Here is a 21,469-nt window from a genome sequence, read left to right as displayed (position 1 = left end):
CCATCTTTGAACGGCAAAGATGGATAGATGAAATCCATGAGTTTGTGAGTAGTAAATGGATGGCCATTGCACAAAACAGAAGGAACTGGAAAGTTGCTGGAGAGGTTTTCATCCTGCAGTGGATTGAAAATGGCTGATGATGAGTGGTATAACATAATTCACTTCTGCTTCAAAATGGGATAGGAAGACAAGAAATTAACCTGCAGGCTAATTTCTTGTCTTCCTATCCCATTACCTGTACTTAACTGCAATTAACCGTCAAACGGGTGTGTCCTTGCATTAAGTGAACTAATTATTAACCTTAGCACAGGCAAAAAAAAAAGCCCAAAATTTTTCATTTTGTATGCTATCCTTGATTTTAACACTATGACCTCAGCTATGAAAATACACTTGCTTTCAACATATAATTTTAAGCATTTTTCCTTTTGCATTTTATACAAAAGTCCACCTGTTCACGTAATATGGCAAGTAGAATATACTACACATATGCAGTAAATGCACTGTGCCATCCAAGGTCATTAGCATACATACATACGTTGCTTATATGCATAATGTAGAATGCCTGCAGTGATATTTCACTGCAGGCATTTCAAACCTATTTGATACAGGTTTGAAAATTAATATCACTGCTTTTAAAAGGTGATATTCATTTAAATTTTGTCATTAGATCAAGTATACACATCCAAGGAAGTTTCTACAACAATATATTTTTCAAGAAGCAATTCATTATGAGCATTATGTGCATCTTTTATTTAACTTTATGTGCGAGATAAAGTGGTCATGGTGCTTTTCCTATTTGACACCAGTTTTGATAATTTATACAGGGAGTGCTAATGTATAATATTCCTTGATGTTTTGTTATTAGATCAAATATACATGTAAGAAGTAGGCTTTCCAAAACATGGCACAATAGCTAAAATTCAACCTGTTTCTAAGTTGCTAAAATAAATACATGATGGTAGACTTTGTTGGCTTACAGTTATTGCATTTGAATGAAATTATATCCTTGAAACCAGTATTTTCACCCAATACAATATTTTTTCCTAGAACAAAATATTCGCAAAACCAAAAATATTTTTTATTTAGATCCTCTACTTCGAATTCCTTTCATTTTCTATTTTGTTGGTAAGCAGAGATGCAAAATATCTGCAGAAATGTCTTCCTGCTAAATACATTCTTAAAAAAGGAAATTCTCTCTATCTATTCTTCAAACATGTATTCCTTTTTTTCATTTAGTTCCACATTAACATCAAAAAATGTCTTTAGTTCTGATTCCAAATTCTGAATGAAACGTTTTAACAACTTTCAATTTCATCAGATAGGCCTTTACAAGATGTTGATAACACATCCAAATATTTTACTTCTAACACAGAGTATAAGATATTCTGTAATTTAAAAAAAAAAAAATAGCCAACTGCTGTTCACAACTGAATGTAAATGTCAATGTAGTTTTTTTTTCAGATTGTTTATATTACATACAAATCGATGACAACCAAATAATTATGCCAGCACAGTGTAAAATAAAATTTCATAATCAGTAACAATGATGGCTGCAGCCACCACAAAAATCACTGGATGAAGATTTGAATTTTTGGGTGTTGCATCAGCTGCAGATCACAAAGGATTAAGTGGTTTGGCTAAGACTTCTATCCATCAAAATTTCAACTGCTTTTATCTTAAGGCTTTTATTCTATCCTCACCTAAAAATAAAACTCACTGATTAGCAACTTACGTTTCCTCTTATTCTTGCATCAGCAATATTGGTAAATCTTCTCCTATACAGTTAATATGGCTCATCCAATGTTTCCCTTTAGTATTTTCCCAAAAGATATTAGAAGAATTCCAATCTTGGAGACATTTTGGTATCTAGTCTTGATGGCATTTCTATACTTTTTCTTAAAATCTGTGCTGACAAATTAACTTATTGTATTGCCTTTCTAAACTGTTATTCCACCCATATTTTTCCTTCTGTGTTAAAATTTGCCCATATCCAGACAAAAGGGGTTAAGTTAACTAATCTTTTTGACAAATTCCAAAAAAAAAAGTTGGGAGAAACTGAAAGCAGTTGCTCATATTTCTGAAGCTTTTTATCAGATCTGACAAAGGATCTTTTAAAAAATAAGACAATGTTATCGTCCACCTTACTGTATGCCTTTCATTTTATGCAAATGGATAGCCAATTTTTTATTTTACCACCCATAACAGTGATGGTAGATGGCTGTGTTGTAATTTATTATTATTATTAGCCATATGGCACAAGGAAGACTGAAGCTTTTTCTGCACCAGCCAAAAAAAATTTTTTGAGTTACTCTGAGAAAGAGAAAACAAGAGTCAGAAATAGAGGGGAATCATCACCAAGAAAGAGAAAAATGATGATGATGATTTCCAGCTCAGGAGCCCAGGTGTGCCAAGCCCATACTCACCAAATGTGAGCCCCTGCGGTTTCGATTATCATACATAAAAATTCTTTTTTTTCTTACGTGGTGTAACTACACCAACAAGTGGAAATGTTTCACAATCTATTTCTTCAGCAATTTTTTTAGCTTCATCTAACATGCTATTAAAACTATCATCTGCCCAACATTCTTTTTACTAATTACATTAGCATTAGTTGAGGCATATGATGCAAGAAAACAAGCTTATAGAGCATCAGCTCTTTAAAAAAAAAAATAAAAAAAAATTCCCATTTAGCCCATCCAGTGACTCAATGTTTGTCTAGTTCAACCTTAAATTTATTTAATTTATCAACTTCCACAACAACAGATGGAAGTCTGTTCCGGCAATCAACTACCCGGTGGCTAAAGGCAAACTTCCACACATCTTTTCTACAACTGTCTTTCCTCGATTTAAATCTATGTCTCGTCAGGTTCTTAATCTGAGCAAGTGTAAGTATTCCATCAGCATTGAGCCTGCTCAAACCATTCAAGGCCTTGTACACCCCAATCAAATCACCTTGCAGGTGCCTAGTCTCCAGATGCTGCAACTTACAGAATTTAAGCCTCTCCTGGTAAGAGAACCAATTTGTTCCTCTCACCAACCTTGTTGCCCTTCTATGTACTCTTTCTAGCAACTCTACATCCTTCCTAAAATGAGGCCTCCAGACCTGTATGCAGTACTCAAGGTGTTGCCTAACCACTGCCTTATACAAAAGGTATAATCATCTCATTGTCTCTGCTAGCAAAATTCCTATATATCATTGACAAAACTCCATGATTTGCTCTGGCAGCCCATCTGCATTGCTCAGAGAACTTCATATCCGACTGCACAATTACCCCCAAGTCTTTTTCATTCTTCACTGCCCTAAGTGTAGTACCACACAGTTGGTACATTTCTCTTGGGCTAATGCTACCCATATGCAGTACTTTCCATTCCTGTATGCAGTACTCAAGGTGTTGCCTAACCACTGCCTTATACAAAAGGTATAATCATCTCATTGTCTCTGCTAGCAAAATTCCTATATATCATTGACAAAACTCCATGATTTGCTCTGGCAGCCCATCTGCATTGCTCAGAGAACTTCATATCCGACTGCACAATTACCCCCAAGTCTTTTTCATTCTTCACTGCCCTAAGTGTAGTACCACACAGTTGGTACATTTCTCTTGGGCTAATGCTACCCATATGCAGTACTTTCCATTTGTCAATATTAAACTTCAGTTGCCACTTCTCAGTCCATCTACCTAACTTTTCTAGATCCTTTTGCAGTAGCATACTGTCTTTCTTTACTATCATTAACAACCCTGCAAACCTTTGTATCATCTGCAAACTTGGACATTAAGCCTGATATACCTCCATCAATATCATTAATAAATACACAAAACAGAAATGGGGCCAGCACCGAGCCCTGGGGGTCTCCAATAATAACATTACTCCACATAGAGCAGTGTCCATTTATTACCACTCTCTGCCATCTCCCACCCAACCATCCCTTTATCCATTTCAGCAACTTGCCAAGCAGTCTTCCATGTGCAACAGTATCAAAAGTTTCCTGAAATCTAAGTATATGATATCAAAATTATTTTTTGCATCCAGTTCCTTTCTGACCACATCATAGTATCCAATCAAATTGGTCAGACAAGACTTCCACTTAACAAACCCATGCTGTGTCTGAAAGATTACTGCAGTCTTGTCTAGGTGATCCTGCATCACTTCTTTAACCAGCGACCCCATTATTTTCCCCAGAACAGAAGTTAAACTAACAGGTCTATAATTATTTGCATCACACTTTGAACCCTCTTTGTGAATTGGGGATACATTTGCACATCTCCAGTCCATGGAGACCTCCCCTGAATCTAATGATTTGCTTACTTCCCTCGCTGCCTCCTTCAATATAACTGGATAGATTCCATCTACCCCAGGTACCTTTTTTTGTTTAACTTTAACGATTAATCCTCCACTTTGCTCTCCATTATTACAAAATCATTTAGCTCCCTGTTAGAGTTTAGTAAACTTCTGTCTTTCCCTTCCTTACAGAATTCCTCATGTGTGAATGTAGATGCAAAATACTCATTCAGTTTGTCAGCTATCTGAGCAGGAACATCAATAGTCGAACCACCAACATCATGTGGACCAATCCGATTCATCCCCTTCCTTATAGCGTTTACATAAGTAAAGTCTGTTGTTTTTCTCTGCATCTTTTGCCAAGGATTTCTCGAAATCAGCCTTCACTTGCCTAACCTCCTTTGTGACTTGATTACAGACTAACTTATACCTGCCATAGGCTTTTGTGTCCCCTGCTAATTTATATGCATCTCACGCATTTTTCTTCTCTGCCACGAGCCTCATTAGTTTATCTGACATCCATTTAGGCCTAAATCTTGAACAGTATTTCTTAATTGGTATGAAAAGCCTAGTAGCCTCCCATTTAGAATTCACCTTTGGTAATATCATCAGTTGATTCCACTGTATAGAATTTAAAAACTGTCTGAGACAACTGTAGTCACCTTTACAGAAACAAAAACCCTTCCCTTTACCCTTGATGGTAGTTACATCTTTAAATAAATCCCACATCACTAGACTGTGATCACTGTCACCCAGTGGTTCCTTTATCTGCAAATTCCTAATGCACGAGTCATGATTACTGATAATAAGATCAAGAGTATTACCCCTCGAAAATATTGCTGTAGAAAACAATCATCCAATAAATCCACAAAAATCTTGCTAGTGTGCATCCAGTCAATATTTGGAAAGTTAAAATCCCCCATTACAAGAGATTCTGATTTACTGGCCCACTATTTCTCTACACAATTGTTCATTGTACTCATCAGAGTCATTAGGCCTATAACATATTCCTACTCTCATTTTGCCTTTCCCACTGTTAATGTCACACCAAACTGACTCAACATTGCACTGTCCTCCCATGTCAACTGGATGCACTTCCTTAGATTTTGTGTTTCTTAACTAACAGCATAACCCCTCCTGCCTTCTTACCCTGTCTATCCTTTCTGTACATATTGTACTCCCCAAATTCCAATTCTGCACTGCTTATATCTGTGTGACACAATGTCTCTAATATCCCAACAATATCTGCCTTTGACGCCTTGATCAGCACTTGAAATTCATCAAATTTATTTACTATACTTCTAGCATTGGTGTACATGCACCTGTTCTTACTCTTAGTTGCCCATGTATTTACTTGTTCCATTATGACTCTCAGAAGCTTGCTCTCTATGCTGCTGCTAATTATAATAGAAGCAGTGCAAGAATTGCTTTTGCCTCTGCCTGCGGCTACTGTTAATCTTATTTCTCAACCACTGCTGGAGTTCCCCATGATCCTCTTGTTTAGTCACTCTTTCCCCCCTGTATATTACCACTTTCCAGACTTACACTTATATGATATAGGCAGATCCACCATCATGAAAAACTGAGTTGACTGTATATAGTGTATAGCATTATTTGTAATGTGGCTCAGGGGGGTTTCCCCCAACTCCACATCAAGCAATGTGATGATTACAAAACTCTGTCAGCTGTGTTATTTATCTAGCATCTTAGCCTAGGGACTTGTGTTTTCACACAGAAACTTCTAGTTTAGTGTTCAGCACCATGAGGAGGTGGGCTGGACATTAGGAAGTATGAAGCACTGCTTCACCAAAAAAGTTTCATAAAACTTTTCAGTGAATCAACATTTATGGAATCCATATTAGAGATCATTGATCAGATGGAAGGATAGTAAACAGTTCAGGGATTGGCAGTTAACAGATTTCTCCATTAGAAGAGTAGAAATAAGCGCAATGGTACAATAACTGGATGGGAGGGTTCTGTCACCGTTTTAAAAAGAACTTGATGGATATGAGCAAATTTCAAAAAAGGGAAAACACCTGTGGAATACGAAAGTGTATAAAGGTGACACAGAACAAGAGCAAGCTCTGAAGCACATGTTTTGAGACAAGTGGACAAATACCATCTTGCTTCTTGCCATCAAGACTGTTCAAAATTTTTCTGATATCCTTTTGATGGAAGACTACAGGAGGTACCGAAGGGAAGGATGTGGTTTACCAAGATCATCAATACACAAGTAGAATGCTGGCAGGTCAGCTTTATCTTTAGCTGAGGTGGCAATAGAACTATGTGGAGTAGAGATGGACAAAAGTTGCAGACAATAGCCTGGCAAGAGACCAGAATGTTTGACTACATTTGAACAAGAAGCAAGTTTTGTAATCTTAGCCTGTTCAAAATCTAGTTTGGACTGATTAATAGCTGCTTTTCAATTGTTGCAAGCTTTGGTGTAGGCTAAAAATGAACCTGGAGATTTGGATGCAAGCCAACTGCAACGTGCAACATTCTTATCTTGAACAGCCTTAGCACATTTAATGGAAAACCAAGGTTTAACTAAAGGATGAGATTTTAAGTAGGAGTGTCGAATAAAGGATTTCAGCACTACAAGAATAATTTCAGTGACATGATACGAGCAAACAACGACATCAGAAGATTTAAAACAGTAATATAACCAAGGAAAAGAAGAAATCTCGCAGATCATTCCATTTTTCCAAACGACAAAAGGTTGAGAATGGCTCCATTGGAGAAGAGACCATCACCAAGTTGTGATCTGAGGTGCCTAGAGGACCACTCGCCTAGATCATGTACTTGGAAGGGTTGTCTGTGAGAAAAAGATCGAGAGTATGTGACTGGCTGTGTGCTTTATATAACCCCTCCAATATTCCTTCTCTAAGAATATTGGAGATGTTCTACAATCTTTGGGTAATTCTTCAACATACAGAAGAAAAGGCTGCTTATGAGAAACTGCTGACTAAGAGAGCAAAAGATATCATCAAGGAATTTTTCACATACATATATGGAATCCACATATATAAACAAAGAAGAAAAGAATGAATCAGATTGGTCATTACTGATTTCCACACTTATTACACGTTACCTTGTGTGATGAGTGTGGGAAGATCATAGATAACCCAGCTAACATTGCAGTTGAACTGAACAGGTACTTTGCATCAATATTCACAAACAGAAAACCTTTCATAGCAAAGAGAAACTGTGTGAGTGATGCTGGGAAGCAAGAAATTACAGAAGACTTTATTAGAAAAAACATTTCAAGCCTAAAGGCGAATAAGGCCTACTGGAGTTAATGGTATATACTCAGTAATTTTGAAGGAGGCAGCAAGAAAGTGCACATCACTATTAATAATGATGTTATCACTGGACTTGGGAGAGATTCCTTTAGACTGGACATAAAGGCAATTCTAAGAGCAAAATGAGTAATTACTGACCAATTATTCAGACTTCAGTTATAGGGAAAATCATTGAAGCAGTGATCAAGAGTACAATACAGGGTCATCTAGATAAAAATGGAATTCTGAAGGAAAATACAGCCCAGTTAAACTAACCTGGGCAGCTATTCTGACAATCATTCAGGAGCTGGATGTAGAAAACATTATTTATTTGGTTTTTAGTCTGAGTTTATTTTGGATATAAAGCCTAGGGCTTCCTTGTACCATATAGCTAATATTAAAACTAAAACTTTGTTCCTTCTGAAGTGCCTAGCCCTGTCCTATTTCTTACAAAAAAAAACACAAAAATAATATCAACATATCGTTTATGTTTATAACCTTGACATCCAACTTTTCTTGACATAAGCACAAAAAAAATATTGATTCCTCTATAGTGAAAAAATAAATAGTTTTCTCTTTTACTCAGTGTTCCTTTTCTTCTAAACAGCTGCTAACTCTTAACAACTCTTCCTTGCTAAGGAATATTGTTTCTATATCTGGAATGATACCCTGAAAACTTTTTTTAAACTCCACAACTCTACCAGAAAGAAGGTAGTCAATTAATGATTTCTCACTACAGAAGCACTGTTCACTACAATGTTCTTCTGAAAATTAATCTGCAGAAATTGTAGTTCAATGTTCATAAATATTTTCTGTCTCCCCCAACCTACAAACCATCATGGTCTTAGAATACTATAGATCACCATAAAAAAAATAATAATAAATAAACAAAACAGATTTTAAGTGATAAATCTAGTGTTGTAGAAGTGGAGAGTTTCAATATATTGAAGGAAGCATTAGACAAATTATTAGAAGGGATAGATAGATAGATGAGGCAGTTTTTTTTTTTTTAAGTAAGGAATCAATCATAACAGTGCATTTCGGAAGATTCAGACCAGTGGCACTTTGTGCACACTGAAGGGTTACTAATATGCAAACCCAAACTCCATGTTGAAAATCTCAAAGTTCCAATTCATGATAGCTTCTAATGTACTGCTGCTGCACAGGATGACACAAAATTTATATTTGGTATGTCTGAGAAAATACACATATGCTGGGGACTTCTGGAAAAATACACAATATTTGTGAAATGGTCTCCCAATACTTCTGGTTATACAGTATACCTGAGGAAAATTTATAAAATAATCTTACTTCTTCAGACATGAGATAAACCCTTAATACAATTGGGAAATCAGCAATAAATAAACTAACCATGTTCTTATAACAGAGAACTTGAGAAACGTCATGCTGTTTCCTCATGAAGTCCATTATCTGATCTGTTGTATACAAACAAGTTCTTGCATGAGCATCAGCCACAGTCTTAGACAGAAGTTCTGAAAATAATGAGATAATGAATATTTTAATTAAAAATGTAATAATTATGAATATAATTAGCTTTTCAACTATGCTATTTAATAATAAAAAACTATGTATTGACAAGACTGGTAGTTCTAATCTATATAAAATGTATTAAATTAAGATGCATGTACATTGAATGATCACTTTATTAGGTACACAAATTTTTTCATGTAAGGAGTGCTCCATTAGTAAGAGTATCACATTGTACCATGCAATATAAAGAAGGTGGACAGATATGCAGAGATGCTGTATGCATACAATTCAATGCAAGAATAGAAGTTGAAAAATTTGGTGAATTTGGATGTATCACGATAGTCAGTGCCAGACATGCCAGAATAAGTACCTCAGAAATTGAAACACTGTTGAAACATCTCAGGTGTATCAAGGTTTGCCCAGTAACATCCAGCCAACAGCAATCCTGAGGCTGAAACAGCTCACTGACATGAGAGGCCAATGGAGGCTGACAAGACCTGTGCAAGGTAACAGAAAGGCTACAGTTAGTCATATAATAACAATATAATACAAGAATGGCAAGCAAAGAGGCATTTCAGAATGTACAACTCATCATACCTTGTTTATGATGAGATATCACAGCTCACTCTACTGAACTGGGTTCCACTCCTGTCAGCAGAAACAAGATGGTATGGTTAGAATGGATGGACTCAGAAACACCAGTAATGGGCAGTAGCGGAGTGAAAAATTGTTGATTGGTCCAAGAAACCTAGTGTTTCATACTGATGAAGAGCAGAACAGAGAAAAACTACACAAGTCCATGGATCATTCTCCAAGGTGTCACCAATGCAGGCTGGTGGTGGTGTGGTGTGGGGAGTATTTTGTGGTGCACACTGAAACCCACAGCAGTGGAGCAACATTTGAATGCCTCCTTTGTGGCTACACGTTACACTGACACGAATGGGAGAATGGTAACTTTGACTGATGCTGTATAAGCTTGTTTTCTTGTATCATTTGCAACTATTAATATTAATACTAACACTAAAAGTAGCAAAAGAATTCTTTGTTGCTTTTAGTAATGTGAGAGCAGACTAGTTTGTGTTGAGACTAGACAAAAAAAGGATGAATCAAAACTGGTGCACTGGATATGAACAGCATAACTATTGATGATCGTGTATGAGTTTGTGACAAACTGAATAAATATTCAGTTTATCAAAAACTGCTTCTCTATACTAACTCATGAAGTTTTTATGGATCGAGAATTCCAAAGTACACCTAATTAAATAATCTTATGATAACTGAAACATAGCTAGAAGAGAAACTGCTAAATCTAAAAATAAATAAGGTGCCTTGGGCAATGAAAGTTATTCAATTATATTAAAAGAAGCAACACACGAGGTAAGTAAGATTTAGCCATAATTAGGAGAGCATCTGTGGATTCAAAGGAAGTCCACATATGATCTTTAAATAGGCCTCTCGGGTTGGGAATATTCATATTCATAAAAACTGCATAATCCTACACCAACCGTTATTAAATAGAATAAATAAATGGCATTGTGTTATATTAAAATAATAATGATTCAAATAAATGAAATAAATAGAATGATATAATTCCACCAGATAAAACTGATAAAAAGATAACTGTCTGTATAATAAAATATGAAATTTTAAACTGCCATGAATAAATTACAATAAACAATGTAGATAAAACACAGGATAATAAATCCGATGAAAGTGCTAAAACACATTAGCTTTCAGAGGCATCCACCTCCTTTTTCAATAGTGAGGTTTATTGTACAGCACATCCTTAAATATCAGCAGTTCTCAGCACGTGTTTATACAGGAGCATGGGCAGTATTCTCCCTGTGTGCACTGTAACTGGAAATGGCTCGGGAGCGTGCCAGGCAGAACCGCTCAACCACCGCCTCGAAGAGGGGTTGAATGCAGATTCCCCTGTCTCTATTAATGGTATTGCTCTCAGAGGAGCAAATCTGCAAGCTCTTGAGCCATTTGCGGGTCCCAAAATTTATGTGCCTGGTGGACAATAACAACTTCGTCTGGGGAGATTTGATGGTGCTCCTCCCAAAAATGTTCTGCCACAGCAGACTTCCCATAATCCACAGCCTTCATTGCATTCATATGCTCCCCCAGACAATCTTTAACCCGACGTTTCGTTTCACCAACATAACATTCCCCACAATCTGAGGGAGCATATGAACGTGATAAAGACTGCGAGTTATGGGAAGTCTGCTGTGGCAGAACATTTTTGGGAGGAGCACCATCAAATCTCCCCAGACGAAGTTGTTATTGTTGACCAGGCACATAAATTTTGGGACTGCAACTGGCTCGAGAGCAATACCATAAACAAAGACGGGAATCCGCATTCATCACCTCTTTGAGGCGGTGGTTCTTGGACGGGATGAGCAGTTCCACCTGGCACCCTCCCAAGCCATTTCCGGTTCCAGTGCACATGGGGAGAATACTGCCCATGCTCCTGTATAAACACGTGAGCCTGCTGATATTTAAGGATGTGCTGTATGATAAACCTCACTGTTGAAAAAGGAGGCAAATGCCTCTGAAAGCTACGGTGTTTTTGTGCTTTTATAGGATTTATTATCCTGTGTTTTATCTACATTGTTTATTGTAATTTATTCAAGGCAGTTTAAAATTTCATATTTCATTATACAGACAGTTACCTTTTTATCAGTTTTATCTGGTGGAATTATATCATTCTATTTATTTCATTCATTTATTTGCATCATTATTATTTTAATATAACACAATGCTAATTATTTATTTTATTTAATAATGGTTGGTGTAGGATTATGCAGTTATTATGAATTCACATATGATCATGGCTGCTCTTGAGCAATTATATACTTGATTATATTATTATATACTCTCAATTCAAGACAACTATTGGCAACTATATACTTGATCATCACTGACGAACCAGATGACAATGAAGGGCTGACAGTGCAAGTACCATTGTCGGGGTGAGTTCAGAGAGGGAGAAAACATATTAAAAGCAAAAGGCAACAGTTTTAATATCAGGAAAAGAGACTATGACAGTTTTCATTGCCACTACCAATTGGGAAATTAGCATGGAAGGATGACTACATTAGAATTATGGAATATCTTTAAAGTAATGGTTACAGAAGTGACTTTCACATACAAGTATATACCATAAAGAAAATACAGAACATGGAGGATGCTAAGATGGATTAAATATGGAGCTAGCCAGTTTAACAGAGCAGAAAAAGAAGGCATGGGAAAGTTACAGGGCAGTGTAAAGTACTAAATCCTATAATAGCTACAAGTTGATCACGAAAAAAGGTTAGGCTGGTAAAGGATGATAACGAGAAATCACTGGCTAAGAGAGAGAAAAGAATATGTAGAAAGTGATTTATGAAAGAAAGATCCTTCATGGCCTGGAAAGGCTCTGCAGCATGAAGTAAAAGAAGCACTGTATCAGCCCAAAAAAAAAAAAAAAAATTTTCCACTCTGAACTTTTTACCTCTGCTCTGTTGACAAGTGAACTTCATGAGATCCAGTCCCTGAGATTTTATTTTTTTACTCATTTTAAAGGTAAATGAGTCCCTTATTCTTGTCTCCTCTAAAAGAGAGAACAGACCTTCCTCATTTGTTTTATTCAACCCCTTTTGCACTTTATATGCCTCAATGAGATTTCTCCTTACATGTCTAGTTATTAAACTTTGCAGTCCACACTGTCTAAGTATGGGCAGCGATTTGCACTCATCACTAATCTGGACACCCATCTTTGAATCTCCTCCACAAGTTCTATATATTGTTTTAGATGTAGTCTCTTGGATACAATATTGCAACTGCAGCCTAACCAGGCTTGTATAGATGGATAATGACATCTTTCACCCTACTAGCAAAGGTCATATAAATTACGGACAGAACACTACGTGCTTTTACAGCTGCCAGTTTACAGTGCATGGAAATTTTCGTGTTTGACTAATTCATAATCCCTAAGTCTTTTTCATCCTGCCTGAACTACTTTTAGCCCCCCCCAAGCTTATACGTGACTCAGATTTCTGTTCCTAAAATGATAACCAAACATTTAGAAGCATTAATATTTATTTGCCATTACTGACCATATATGCTGCCAATCCAAGTCTTTTGGAAACAACATGGCCTGACATGAATTGTTATTAACTTCCTTTCAAATCATCAGCAAATTTTTAGACTAACACTCAGCCCTGATGGACCCCAGTTCAGGCGCCTCCGTAGCCAGGTGGGAAGGAGCAGCAGTGCGTAGCACACGCTTCTTGATTACACCGGGGGTTCGAGCCCGTCACCACCAAATATGGAGGATGCAGAAAGGTCGGTGAATTACCACCACATATCCCGGAGCAATATGGCCTTAGTTGCTAATGCTCCTAAAAACCAAAAATAACGACCCCAGTTGTGACCATTTAATGACAATCCTTTGTCTCCTTTTAGCCAGCCCATGATCGAGTATAGGATTTCACCAGTTATCCCAATTTGTTCCAATTTACACAGCAGCCTATATATGCCTTCCATAAGGAGCAGTATCAAAATCTTTACTAAAGTCTATAACATAATGTCAAAATTGTTACCTGCATCCAACTGTTTAATGACCAGATCATTGTAATTTTTCAGTAGTCAAATATGATATCCCTTTTATGAATCCATGCTTAGGATACCATTCTCGATTAGATGATCCTGAATCGCAACCTTAACCAAAGCCTCCATATCTAACCAACCACAGAAGTACCCTCTGTGCATATAGTTACTCATCTCCTCTTTAGCCCACCCCTTTGTGGACTGCCATGACATTGGTTTCATTCCCAATTAACAAACAATTGGGAATTAACATTTCCAATAGTTTAGTTTGACAGACTCATATGCACACTTTTATGATTATAACAATATATATTAATTTTATTTTATTAATTATATGAATTAAACTTAAATAAAATATTCTTTTATTTAAGTTTAAGTAAAAGGTCCTGTGCTAATTTTAATTTTCATTACCTACCTATGGTAGCTTGAAAGATACTGTGTATTTTAAATGTGGCTCACAGATGGAAAAAAGTTGGAAATGTGTGATATAATCCTGTAACATAACAATTATATTTTGTACTGTAAAATCGCATGGTATAAAAAATTATCAGTAAGACCATTAATTTTTTATATTTTACCCAATATGCTTGATGATTAAAGGCATGATTAACCCTTGTGGCACATGTTGGTTTTCCCACAGTGAATCTTCTATAGAGAAGGGCTCTGTAAAGTGAGTTTTTTGGGGATTAAAACTTTATACATAAATGCTTTAAAATATTAATGTGTTCTTTAACTTTACTGTCCAATACTGAAGTTTAAAAAATGAAATCAGAATTTTTAAAAATATATTAAAAATGTAAATAAACCCATTGTTCCTTTTAATTACATATTATTTGATTCAGTTTTACCAAATTTTGGATCTGAATTCCACAAAAATTCTCCAGTTTTGGCTTTTGCAGACTCCAATCAGTCATAACCACAGTCAACACACACAATTTCCTTCTCAAATTTTCAAAGCTGTTTTTGTGTTGCCAATCTGTATTGGCAAACACAAGCACCGTGGCACCATATAAACCATGTCTACAATTAGTTGGAAACTCACAAGATGTGGCAATACTAGAAAATTTTCAAAATATTGATTTATTAATAGGCATATTGTTTGAAGCAACCTTCAAATGTAGATCTAAAAATGCATTCCCCAGAAAACTCATACACATACACATTCAAAACCTTAATCTACAAATGCATTCCTAAAAGAGTTAAGTACCAATTCCTATACAAATTTTGAAAATTATTATAACTGAGTTAGATTTTTTTTTTGTTACTATCCACTGCATTTTACATTTGCAATAAACAGTATGAATTAAAGATATATTCTCCACTTTTTTTTTTTAATTTATACATTTCAATATTTACCTAAATGTGTACTGTTTGATAGTGTTCCTTGAGGCACAGCTGTTATTAGGAGACCATTGGTATCAGGCAGTGGCTCCAACTGCTGTTGTTGTTGATCAAATGTTGTACTGTCCACAAAATCTGTGCTTCCCAGATCAAAATGCATGCCCTGAGGAGTGTAAGCATAGCCATTTGGTGTGTATGTACTAAGGTCACCATTGTATGTATACCTAAAAAAGGTGATGTATAACAATTTCAGAAAACAAAATACAGCATATAAAAATTGCCATAACTTTTCATTATAAATAAAAAATATAATAAATTAATAATATAATTAATGTACCAGTATGTTATTTGTTCAAGAAAATTACAAGACAATTAACTGTAACAGCTTACCCTGTACATATGAGGCTAGAGGGAGTTTACAGTTGATAAAACAACAAACATTATGTTAATACATCAAGAGTTAAAAATTAAAATTACAGGAACATATGGAAAAAAAGCTAGCATTACTGACAATATTGAGAAATAAATATAATTGAAGGGGCATGGAGGTCCCAAGACAAAACTAAATAACATGGTATTGCATGTTATTCTTCAGAAAATAAGAATACAGTGGACCCCCACTTTATGATATTAATCTGTTCCAGAGACACCGTCGTATTGTGAAAATATCAAAATGTGAACCCAATAACACATTTTTTGGTTATTCATACCAAGACCTTGGAAGTTGAAATTTTTGCCATATAACTAAGCTATTTATCTTTCTAAAAGGTGATTTTTATAATGGAAATTGTACATATTGATTAAAAAATTAATTATAACTAATATATTGATTAAAGCGCAACACAAAAAATCATTTCAAATAAAGGATGCAAAAACAAAACACGCAGTCAACACGTTTACAAATGCTACTATTGGCTGAGAGGAAGGACCATGTGGTCCAGTCGGAGACAATCATAAGCCCGTCATAAAGTGACATAAGTAGGTGCCGGTTAACATGATTGCTGTTTAGTAGAATCAGCCGTTTTGCACAATCAAATTTCAAAAAACCAATTCAAATCATTAAAATGCACTTTCATCATTATCATATGTTCAGTTATAAGAATCAATTTTGAAAGCCTTTGTGATATTTTTCTAAAGCACATTTCTGGAGGTCACTACCAGAAAATAATTTGCAGTTTCCGGTTTATTGGGCTTTTCTGTTAATACAATCTGTTATAACTGGGTAGTAAACTCGATTTTTTTGCATTTGTAATAAAACCAATAATTGGAATTCTGTGGGGTTTTACATTATTATGGTGAAATGTGTTTTGCCTTCCATGAAATCTTCAATCATATAAAAAACAAATAAATTTTCAGAAGCTTCTCTTCATTCCTATTTTTTAAGCTTTGCAAACTGTTACTCCATATCTCACTTGCACGTATCGTGTTAGTTGCAATTTGTGCGTGTGTGTTCTTTGTTACTGATTGTGTTTTAAATTTTTTTTTTTTTTTTGGTCGTAAAATTTAAAACAAAGTCAGTGAACAGAAATTCAATTAGTTAGTATGCACATATTACTGTATTGATTAGGCTATGTGCATAAGCATAAATTTAATTTTATTTTGCTAACCTATGGAAAATATTCTTCTGATTTTCATGTATCATTTAATTTTTTTAATTGGTAAGATAATAAAGTGTAAATTTGTGCTTTATATCTTTACTTTTATAGCCTGTGGATAATATTCCTATTTTCGTTTATTAGAATCGCTGTTTAATAGAATTAAAATTCAGTTCGCAAATGTGATCACAATGATGACAGCTCACTACATATTGTATAGTCAACGGTATTTTATTATGGAGTGTCCATCATAAAATGATTTGATCATACAGGGATCCAATCGTAAAGCAGGGGTGAGTGCTAAATTGACAACAATGACAAAGGAATGAAAGAATCTATAAAGACATGATTCTGTTGATGAGAGGAATAAAGTAAGCTTCTGCCTGGTACATTTCATGGGAGAAGGATGCGGGCATGCCAGCAGACTTTGCACTATAGAGATTGTGCCTGCCCAGCATGTGAGAAGAGTTTAGAAACAACATCAAGTGATTTAATTTGGAGCAGCTGCTTCAATAGCAACCAATTTAGATTTTCATTTGTAATACAAATTTTTTTTAAAATTAATTTTGATGATCAATCTTGTTAAGAGAATCCAATTTAAAATTAAACTACAGAACTGGTCAGCTTCCTCACAAATATAAAAAGGCACAACCATAAAGTAACGAAACTGATTTTATGTGAATGTCCACACAAATATTTACATGATAACTGAGTATGTTGCTTGCAGGTTATATTTTGCCATGCATTAAGGTGCACTGACACCTAGAACATATTGACGGAGCTTGTTCATAGTCAAATATGTACGGAGTGTTTACAAGTGCACAGAGGGTCATTCATGATTGGTTCATATGATGAAAGCAGCAAGGAACTGCATCTGTAACACACACAGCAAGCCTCAAAGATGGCAAACACTACTTTCATAAAAAACGCTACTTTGCTCTTCATCATCATATGCCTCTGCTAAAGCATTAGCAGAGGCATATGATGCAAGAAAGCAAGCTTATACAGTATCAGCCAAAAGGGAAAAAACCCTCCTTCCCATTTCAACCATCCATTCACTCCAAATGTTTTGTCTGGTTCTGCCCTGAAATTATTTAAGCTATTTAAGCTGTCAACTTCTACAACGACAGATGGAAGTTTGTTCCAGCAAACCACCTGCTGGCAAAAGGAAAATTTCTGCACATCTATTCTACAACTGTCTTTCCTCAATTTGAATTTATGTCCCCTCAGGCAATTAAGGAAGAAATTGTTGTATCCTTAAGTAAATGTAAACATTAAAATGTACTCCTTCATTATAAACAGTTTATTCTGCCTGTATGTTATTCAGGCAATCTTTGCCCATTTGAACAGACCTATATTCAGACCTAGTAGTGAGCTGCTACTTTATTGATCAAAGGGTTCAATGATTTCAGAAAGGGGGTGAAGACTTGGCAAGAAAGAAATAAAAAAATAATATATGCACAGTTTATTTTACTTTCTCTCCTGAACAAAAAGTCTGGATTCAACTTTACCAACTTTTTTGCTGACCAACAATTTCACTGATGGCAACATCACATTAGTCACTGTATCATCTGTTGGAAATAATCAAATAATTATATTCCAACACCATCCTCCATGACAATATGGTGGTTTTGCTACTTGTCACTCATTTGGAGGTTTGGCTGATTCAATTCCCATCTAATTACTGGAGGAATTTCTGAAGTCCTCTTTAATCAAGGCTGTAGTTAACTGATCTCAGGCAGATCGGCTGTTGTACTTTTTCCTCCCAATTCCCCCATTCTCTCATCTTGTACGTCCTTGATTTTCTTCCATTCTAGTTGTATCCAGGCGGAGGCTTGGCTGTTATGGCTTACTTCACTGCTCCATATGTCACCCCCAGAACTCCTCGTCATTATTATTATTACTACTAGCGTTTTCCTTTGTATAATATAATAATAATTATTGTTAAAATATTTTAACAGACATAAAATAAAATTCTAGGCAAGGCACATGTGGGTGGGTCTGCTTTACTTGACTAGTCTGAATAACTAGTGTTTCAAATACAGTAATACCCCGAAGTTACGCGATAGGTGGGTCCGACGAAAATCGCGTAAGTCGAATTCGCGTAAGTCGGGGTACAACTTTGCATATAAATACATATAAATTTTGCTTAATTGGGACCAAGGACTAACAAAAACACTAGTTTAGAAGAAAAATATTAATAAAATTGCAGTTCTTTATACATATTAATACAAAATATGTATTAAAAAAACAAATGACTTACGTTAAAAAGTTATTTCGATGTCGATGGCTTCATAAAATCTAACAAATTCGTCTGACGACACAGCGCGTTCCTTTTTTTCACGCAGAATTTCTTCGTAGCAAGCTAATAATTTTTTTATTCCTTGCTTTGTAGCTATAACGCGTTCTTCGTTGGAGTCTATGTTTTCTAAAATTTTTAAGCCCTTTACAATTGAGATCTTTTCAATTTTCAACCTGTCAAGTTTGCAATTGTCATGTGCCTTTCGCCGTTGCTTCATTTAGGCCTGTAGCACGTGCAATATCACATGGTCTTTCATTTCGCTCAAAGCGTTTCACAATTTCATATTTTTTCTCTATCGACAGAGGCGGACTGGCCATAAGCCTTACCGGGGAAACCCCGGTGGGCCAGTGTGATTTTGGCCATAAACCATAGTGTGAGGCCACTATAAATTTTCCCGGGTAAGAATTTTGCTTTTCTTTTTCTCTCTGAATCTGCAGTGTCTTCACCAGGACGCTTCCTTTTCACACCTTTTAATTTTACTAATTTTTAGGGAATAAAGCACAATTACAAAACGAGGAGCACGCTTGATACGCATAAACAAAGCTGTGCGCATGTACCAACTGAATAAACAACACCATAAAGGCAGAGATACACTATTAACACCTCACATTTCTAGGGGTTACTACCATAAAACAATAAAAATCCAGTTGCGTTTCTGCTAGTGAAATCTGTTATAAACTGGTAGTAAACTCGATCTAATTGCATTTGCGATTATACCGATAGCTGGAATTGTGTTGGTTTTTACGTTATTATGGTGAAATGTGTTTCCCCTTCACTGATATAAAAAACATAAAAGCAGCAAAGTTGAATTTTGTTCATCTTTCGCTCTCAATCTCCGCCGTCGCACCGGATATCGATAACATATGAAAAACGACCTTGAAGATAGTGGGCGGCAGCGTTGCCAAACGAAAAAATCAAGAACCGCGTAACTCCGAGTTCGCGTAAGTCGGGGTATTACTGTAATACATATTCAATAATCATGCCGGATTGTACCTTTAGCCACTCAGATGGACAGCAAAAATATCATTTTTGATTAGATTTTTTCTGACAGTAACTGTTAAAATAAAGTGGATTACTGATTCCCATAAAATAAAAAGTATTTTTCGATGATTTCCAAAGCACATTTATTTATTCATTAGTAACTAATTTGTAAGTTTGAATCCAGAACTTTTACAAATTAAAAATATATATTTATCTTAGTATATTAACCTCACCAAGGTCATATGTGAAATGATCTTAAAAGCCACATTTGATTTGAAATTAAATCTGAAATTGTAAAATATAAAAATGAAATATATATATATATATATATAGATATAATAATAATAATAATTCTGATGTTTCTTAGTGAAAAGAAATAAAGATGGTAGAGATACAGGTTACTTGGAAATCATCAGATGCTAGATTTTTGAAAAATCTGGGGGTTTTTTTTTTTCATTATTTTTTGAAGTAATATGTTATTTTTATTAGATAACAGTAACTGTGAGCCCTATTATCTCCACAAAATAAAGTTCAGGTTGAGCCAAAACATCTGGATAACTCATACTGCTGGATTAGGTAACCTTGCCTAAGAAATAAAGGCTGCAGTTCAAATACTGCCTCTGGTATTATGCTACAATCAATAATTTTTAATATGCGATATGATTTCTGCAACTGAATCACAATAAAAATTAAATGCAGACTACTATTCTATTAAGTGCTATATTGTGCACTTGTACTGACTGTCTCACAAAACGAATGATTTTCTACATTGGAAATACATAGTAACAATAACACACAGTCTAGGAAATTTGTAAAACTTAAAGAAATTGATGTTTGGAAATTATTAATGGAACATTATCCAGCATCTATGGCACTTTCTTTTTGACTTCCAGCTAGCTTATTTCCCCTTTGCCCTACTCTCCAAGAATATTCAAAAATGTGTCAGTTTTTGAGGTATTTTGAATCTAAATTACAAATTACATAATATTAAAGGTTCCCACCCGCCATTCATGTAGGAAACATGCTGGTTGGAAGAGGACGGTTGCTGTTGCTGATCAAAGACGGAACTGTCAGGTGAGGTCTCTGTCGGCTGTGGAGGTGGTGGTGGCTGTTGGAGAGCCAGAGGCTGGGCCTGCTGTGGACGGACTAGTTGGGCTCTGTGGAACCGCACTTCATCTTCTACTTTTTCCCGCTGTTTCTTAGACATCCGACCAAATTTTACAGCTATATTAAAAAAATAAAATAAAGAAAATTAATATTAGCTCTTCCAATTATAGCTAAAGTTATTTTTAACATAACAAGGCCCAATCAGTATTACTATTGGCCAAATTAAACAAAGTAAGGTGCATTTACATAGGCCTTAAAAAATCTTATTCCTCTTTTTTATATATATTATCTAAGCATTTTTTGTAACCTTCATTAAATTTGCTTAAGCTTTCCAGTTCCAGAAGCTTAGATGGGAGTTGATTCCAGTAGCTAATTACTCATTAGCTAAGCAGTTAACTGGTTCTTCTGGAAGAAGAAGAAAAACTAATTACAGACTCTGCAACTTACACAGTTAGGACCTGACCATACAAATACCCTAATCTCATTACCCTCCTTTT

General features: G+C 35.4%; 1 protein-coding gene across 1 annotated transcript in view; it reads right to left on the bottom strand.

Moving 5' to 3' along the window:
* Window positions 1-21,469, bottom strand: part of Hr3 (nuclear hormone receptor 3 ROR-beta) — a 295,665-nt gene that overhangs the window by 68,475 nt on the left and 205,721 nt on the right. The window contains exons 4-6 of the mRNA XM_090370724.1: window positions 20,867-21,089; window positions 15,003-15,211; window positions 8,934-9,055 (exon numbers count right to left, since the gene is read on the bottom strand). Coding sequence (XP_090226850.1) covers window positions 8,934-9,055; window positions 15,003-15,211; window positions 20,867-21,089 — 554 coding nt within the window. The remainder of the gene's footprint in view (window positions 1-8,933; window positions 9,056-15,002; window positions 15,212-20,866; window positions 21,090-21,469) is intronic.

This window comes from Mastigoproctus giganteus, chromosome 3 (assembly GCF_048544385.1).
Source record: "Mastigoproctus giganteus isolate SK-2022 chromosome 3, ASM4854438v1, whole genome shotgun sequence".
Classification (NCBI taxonomy): Eukaryota; Metazoa; Arthropoda; class Arachnida; order Uropygi; family Thelyphonidae; genus Mastigoproctus; species Mastigoproctus giganteus.
The sequence above is the reverse complement of the archived record's forward strand: the minus strand, read 5'-3'. Positions and strand labels throughout refer to the sequence as shown.